Genomic DNA, 7,460 nt, shown 5'->3' on the forward strand with positions numbered 1-7,460 from the left:
CACCTCCTCCCCCTATGAAAGAGCACTAAAGCCCCATACACACTATCAGATTTTCTGCCGGAGTATTTCTTTCAAATTTACCAAAACCATGTAGTGCAAGGGCCTGCCTGATTGCATACAAATTGAAACGCTTAAGGTTTGACCTCATATTATATGGTTTTGGTAAATCTGAAGGAAAAATTCTGCAGAAAATCTGATAGTGTGTATGGGGCTATAGGCAGACCATTTGATGGGCCTTCAATGCACCTGAATATTTTAGAAATTATACATATTTTTTTTTTTTTTTTTATCACATCACACAGATTCCTTGTAATACACAATAGTGCAGGTGCTCTTAGGTCTATTGTATGGAGCAGTGTGCCATTTGAAAATATTAAAAGCACAAACAAAACCCAAATGGACAAAATTTATTTTTTATAAAAAAAAAAGTATACAAATGAAGATGCAAAAGTGAAGACAATTCCCACTTTTCCCTCAAAATAGAGAGAGTCACGTACACACCTGTACAAACAAGGAGACAGCACATAGAAACAATTAAGCCTTTTAAAACGCAGTTAGTTGAGTCCAACCTGTATATCACAGTAATGTGGATCTTGTCATTTCCAAATGCAGCAGATGCACAATTACCCTTAACACATTTTCAAGCAAGTTACATGATTCTGAGGGACACACACTTTGTATCCCATAATAAAATCAGAGCAGCCCATGCTTTTCTGAGAAGACCCCAGTTTGTGGGTACGATAGGTAAAGAAATCCCCAAAATGCACTGCGATTTCTATTTGAGTCTAGACCAAGCTTACTTTACCATCAATATAAATTTAGTCATTGTCACTAGGACACCAACAATTTTCTTTAACCTACCAAAACCATATAATATGAGGTCAAACCTAAACCCTTTCAATTCGTATGCAATCAGGCAGGCCCTTACACTACATAGACATAATCCATCAATTTAGTGCAAGGGCCTGATTGCATACAAACTGAAAGGTTTAGGTTTGACCTCTTATTATGGTTTTGGTAGATTACAAGAAAAAATTGTATAATAATGAATGGCCAGCCCTGGTGTCCTAGTGACAATGATTAAATTATATTGATAAATCTAAAGGAAATTGCACAAGCAAAGTGTATAATGTGTTGAATATTCCTTCAAAATGATTATCTGTCCTTTGTAGGTTCAGAAATGTGCACATGAAATATAGTCACAGATTGCCAAAATAATACGCATGCTGCAACATCCACTAAGCTTACTACAATGAAACTTTCAGCTGTCATTTGTAGCTGATGAACAAAGCTCAGCTTCATTGAAAACTGAATTGTGCATTCTATTTTTGATTGAATTTGTGCATTAAGTGATAATCCATCCTCTATCGGCACTATGCTTCAGAAGTCATAAAGTAAGTTTAAAACACCAGCATAGGATATGGAGGAATCAGAGGTGCAAAAGCAATGTACTTGGATCCATGACACATAGTGCACCAGACTAGAAACATGGGATCTCAAAAACACATTAACAAGACACCCAAAGTGACATAAAAACACAACATAAATAGCAGCCAAAACATGACACTGAACAAACATCTGATAATACCACACTTTACCATCAAACCCCTTTCACGTGGATGTTCTAAATTGGTCAATTTTTAATGGGCTAGATGAAAAATGGGCTACACAGTGCCTCTATGGGTGGCCACATGGAAGTGGATTTTGTTTTTTTTTTTAACATCCAAGTGCTGCCATGTTTGTTGGAGCAAACACAAGAGGTTTGTGCTCAGGTCTATTTTAGGTGGACGCACATCTGTTTACATCAAGCCGCCCATGAGGATTACAAAGGTCTATTTTACCTCCACCACAAGATGGAGAAAAAAAAAAAAACAGAATGGACACAAAGCTGGAGATTTACTAACTGGAAGGTGTGAAATCAGGTGCAGCTGTGCATGGTAGCTTATCAGCTTCTAACCTTGGCTTGTTCAATTAAGTTTAGACAATAAAATCTGGCTGATTACCTTCTATGCACAGCTGCACCCAGATTTTGCACTCTCCAGTTTTAGTACATCAACCCTGAAATGTCATACGTGCAAGATCAGTTTCTGATTGACTCAGCTGGGGAATTAGTCTAGAATACCATGCTGGGACAGAATACGGGGCTCTCATGTGAAAGGTGCCTGGAGTACAGCTCTTCCTTCTGTGATCACTGCTATTCTCATAGAGGACACCCATGATCAGTCCCCTCTGGGCTGCCTCATGGACAAAGCTAGGATCCAGAAGAGCAAACTGCACATGGTGAAGCTCCAACCAGACAAGAACAAACATATATAGCAGCAAAAAAAAAAAAAACATGGCATGGTGAACAAGCATCTAATAACACTGGTCTTGTTCACCATCACAGTGTACAGCAGATACTCCATGTCTAGTCTCATTCATAGTCATTCACCTCTGGGCTGTCTTATGGAAAATGGTAGGAGACATTAAAGGAGCAGACTGGAGCTCCAACCTACTGTTCCCATCACCATATTCACAGAAGTCCTGGAGGTGTAATGAACAGGATGATAGGTCTTACAGGCAGGTTGTGTGTGGTTTTACAGTGCAGATTGTCACAAAGCAAGGACATTCCTGGATGTTACATCAAATTGGAGACTCTGTTTAATACCAGCAACCAAAACGTGACACCAGAGTACCATGCTGATCATTAAATAAACAGACTGCACACAGTGGAGACCCAACCTCTAGATCAGGGGGTCTCAAACTGGCAGCCCTCCAGCTGTTGTGAAACAACAAGTCCCATCATGCTTGTAACTTTCAGCCTTGCAATGCATCATGGGACTTGTAGTTTTGCTACAGCTGGAGGGCTGCCAGTTTGAGACCCTGCTCTAGATCCTATATCCAATGATAGCATAAAAGTGTCATAAGATAAGAGGTTTTCCAGGCAGGTTGGGTGCCAGTTTGTCACTCATCCTTACATGTTCCATCACCAAGTATGAGACTCTTTATAGTAGCAGAGATGAAGGTGACATCAGACCCTGTACCAGGCTAAGCAGAGCAGACTGCACTAGGATGAGCTCCAGCCTTCAGCTCCCTTCTACAAGTATCATAATCAGGACGAGAGGTCTTCCAGGCAGGATGTGTGCACAATTTGAACAGTCCACGCTGTCATCCGTACAAGAACATTCCTGGAGCTCAGAGTTATCATTAAGTTGGGGATCCTGTTCAGTAGCAGGGACCACTGGGACATGAGAAGACTTATGTTGATCATAAAAGACTGCACATGGTGGAGCTGCAGAGTCATGATCAGGAGGAGAGGTCTTCCAGGCATTGTGGGGTTGATTTACTAAAACTGGAGAGTGCAAAATCTGGTGCAGCTCTACATGTAAAACAAATCAGCTTCCAGGTTTTTTTTTTTTTTTTTTGTTAAAGCTTAACTGAACAAGCTGAATTTAGCATCCGATTGGCTTCAATGCTCAGTTGCACCAATTTTTCACTCTCCAGTTTTAGTAAAGCATTGAGTTGAGGACCATGGAAACATGATAGGACTGTTATCAGGCTGATCATAACAGCAGACTACACATGAAGGAGCTCCAATCTTGAGTCATAATCAGTCGCCATGGTCTTCCAGGAACTGTGCGTGCAAAGTCTGCATCAAGTTGGGGACATGGAAGGACTTATCAGGATGGTCATAAGAGCAGTCTGCGCATGGAGTACCTACACAGCCCCCCCCCCCCCCCATCTGCAAGTGTCCTGATCTGGATGAGAGGTCTTCCAGGCAGGTGGTGTGGGGAGCTTGGACAGTCCAGGTTGTCCACCACGCAGGTACATTTTTGGAGCTCAGAAGTCCCAGCATGTTGGGGGATCATGCTGAGTAGCAGGGATTATGGGGACAAGACAGAACTACACATGGTTGAGCTCCAGTCCCCAACTTTTAGTGCCATAGTCTGGATGAGAGGTCATGCAGGCTCGTTTGGCCAGTCCAGGTTGTCTCCCCCATGCAAGATCATTCCTGGAATTGAGAAGTTCCATCAAGTCGGGGACAGTGCTGAGTATCAGGGACTATGGGGACATAGGAGGCCCATTAGTCTGCAGATGGTGGGTACCCAGGGTGGACAGGAGACATCCTACAGGCAGATTTGGGCAGTCCAGGTTGTCCCCCATGCAGGGACAGTCTTGGAACTGAGAAGTTCCATCAGGTTGGGGCAGTGCTGAATATCAGAGGCTATAGGGACAGGTGAGGACTGTTGTCAGTGTACAGATGGTGGGTACCCAGTGTGGTCAGGAGGATATTTGGCCAGTTCAGGTTGTCCCCCATATAGGGACATTCCTGGAGCTAAGTTCCATGAAGCTGGAGACAGTATCAGGGACATGTGAGGCCTGTAGTCAATGTGCAGATGGTCAGGAGAAGAAGAGGTCCTGCAGGCAGGTGGTGTGTGCTGAGCTGGGACAGTCCAGGTTGTCCCCCATAGAGGACGATTTCTGGGGCTCACCCTGTTGGGGACTGTGCTCAGGGATGTCCTCCTCGGTCTGGATGAGGCTGCTTATGGTGTTGATCAGTTCCTCGGAACTGGGTCGGTCCTCGGGCCGGGCAGCCCAGCAGTTCTGTACAATGTCCCTGGTCGCCTTGCCCTCCTCGGTCCCCAGGAAGATGTCCCCGATCTCCGGGCGCAGATCATAGGCCACCACGGCGTAGAGCACACACTGGCGATCCCCGGTGTAGGGCAGCTCCCGGGTCACCATCTGCCACAAGGTGACGGCGAAGGAGTAGATGTCCGCCTTGGCGGTGACCGGCTCTCCGCGGAGCAGCTCCGGTGCCCGGTGGGTGTAGGTGCCTCCTAGGTGGCGGAGTTGGGTATTGCAGGCTTCGCCGCCGTGTTCCCGTAGCCTCTGCGAGCAGCCGAAGTCCCCGATCTTGCACAGGTCTCCCGGGGCCAGCAGCACGTTGGCCGGCTTTAGGTCCAGGTGCACCACGCCGCCCCGGTGCAGGAAGCGGAGCCCGTCTGTGATGTGTCGGGCGTAGCGCAGGCAGCAGGCCCTCCCCAGCGGGGGGCTCCGGCCGTAGATGCGGCGGTGCAGGGTACAGCTGCCGGCGTACTCCATGATGATGGTGCCGGGACTACCGGTGTCCCCGGGGCACGAGGCGCTGGCGGCCAAGACGCGGACCACGTGCGGGTGGCAGAGGCGGGCGGCGTTCAGCTCGCCCCAAAAGCTCTGCCGGGATGCCAGCCGGTTCTTGCTGCAGCGCTTTACCTTCTTCAGAGCCACCGTCTGCCCCCGGTAGGTGGCCCGGTATACCGAGCCGAAGCCCCCCGAGCCCAGCGGCTCCAGAACCCGAACCTGCTCCCAGTCTATGCTGCACCAGGCCAGTCGGGGAGGGAGCCTGCACGGGGCCGGGCGGCTGGAGAAGGCGCCACCATCACCGGACTTGTATCGGCTCAGCTCCAGAGGACTGCTACATGGACGGAGGTCTATGGAAGGGGACAGATCCCGGGGGAGGAACCGCTCAACGGGGATTGGGGACGGCATAGTGAAAAGAGCAAAGCCGATAGACGTTTACAGGGGGCGGGGCCCTCTATATACACGTGTGCCCGACACCTGTCTACACTATATACATCTATATACTGTGTACACACTACTACAGGGGGCGGGCCTTCTATATACACGTGTGCCGACACCTGTCTACACTATATACCTCATATATACATCTATATACTGTGTGCACACTACTACAGGGGCGGGCCTTCTATATACACGTGTGCCTGACACCTGTCTACACTATATACCTCATATATACATCTATATACTGTGTGCACACTACTACAGGGGCGGGCCTTCTATATACACGTGTGCCTGACACCTGTCTACACTATATACCTCTCATATATACATTTATATACTGTGTACACTACTACAGGGGGCGGGCCTTCTATATACACGTGTGCTTGACACCTGTCTACTCTGTATACCTTATATACTGTGTGTACACTGCTACAGGGGGCGGGGCCCTCTATATACACATGTGCCTGACACCTGTCAATGCTCTGTGCTTCATATGTACATCTATATAATATGTGTACACTGCTACAGGGGATGCGCTTTCTATATACATGTGTGCCCGACACCTGTCTATATAACTCATATATACATCTACATACTGTGTGTACACTGCTGCAGGGGGTGAGGCTCTCTATATACACGTGTCTCTGACACCTGTCTACACTATATACAAGTATATACTGTGTATACACTACTATAGGTGGCAGGCCTTCTAAATACATGTATGCCCGACACCAGTCTACACTATATACCTCTATATACTGTGTGTACACTACAAGTGCCAGGCATTCTATATATATATATATATATATATATATATGTGTGTGTGTATACTGCTATAGGGGGTGGTGCCCTCTATATACACATGTGCCCGACACCTGTCTACACTATTTACATCTATATACTGTGTGTATACTACAGGTGCCAGGCCTTCTATATATATGTGTGCCCTACACCTGTCTACTGTATATACCTCATATATACATCTATATACTGTGTGTACACTGCTACAGGGGGCAGGCCTTCTATATACATCTGTGCCCGACACCTATCTACACTATATACCTCATATACATCTATATACTATGTGTACACTACTACAGGGGACGGGCCCTCTATACACAAGTGTGCCCAACGCCTGTCTACACTATATACCTCATATATACACCCATATACTGTGTGTACACTGCTACAGGGGGCGGGGCCCTCTATATACATGTGTGCCCGACACCTGTCTACTCTGTATACCTTATATACACATATTCTGTGTGTACACTGCTACAGGGGGCGGGGCCCTCTATATACGCATGTGCCTGACACCTGTCAACGTTATGTGCCTCATATGTACATCTATATAATGTGTGTACACTGCTATAGGGGATGCGCTTTCTATATACATGTGTGCCCGACACCTGTCTACTCTATATACCTCATATATACATCTACATACTATGTGTACACTGCTACAGGGGGCAAGGCCCTCTATATACACGTGTGCCCGACACCTGTCTACACTATATACAATTATATACTGTGTGTACACTACTACAGGTGGCAGGCCTTCTATATACATGTGTGCCTGACACCAGTCTACACTATATACATCTATATACTGTGTGTACACTGCTACAGGGGGCGAGGCTCACTATATACACGTGTGCCCGACACCTGTCCACACTATATACAAGTATATACTGTGTGTACACTACTACAGGTGGCAGGCCTTCTAAATACATGTGTGCCCGACACCAGTCTACACTATATACCTCATATATACTGTGTGTATACTGCTATAGGGGGCGGGGCCCTCTATATACATGTGTGCCCGACACCTGTCTAGACTATATACATCTATATACTGTGTTTACACTACAGGTGCCAGGCCTTCTATATACATGTGTGCCCTACACCTGTCTACTGTA

The 7,460-nt window shown here is 46.6% G+C and overlaps 1 protein-coding gene across 1 annotated transcript; it reads right to left on the bottom strand.

The window, feature by feature from the left end:
• Window positions 1-392: 392 nt before the first annotated feature.
• On the bottom strand, window positions 393-5,575 carry MOS (MOS proto-oncogene, serine/threonine kinase). The gene has a single exon (XM_077492717.1). It carries the CDS (start codon window positions 5,506-5,508, stop codon window positions 4,381-4,383), a length of 1,128 nt encoding a protein of 375 aa, XP_077348843.1. The 5' UTR covers window positions 5,509-5,575; the 3' UTR covers window positions 393-4,380.
• Between the last annotated feature and the right edge of the window lie 1,885 nt (window positions 5,576-7,460).

Source organism: Lithobates pipiens, unplaced genomic scaffold, assembly GCF_037356315.1.
Source record: "Lithobates pipiens isolate NorthernLeopardFrog02 unplaced genomic scaffold, aLitPip1_a1.2 Scaffold_19, whole genome shotgun sequence".
Lineage (NCBI taxonomy): Eukaryota > Metazoa > Chordata > Amphibia > Anura > Ranidae > Lithobates > Lithobates pipiens.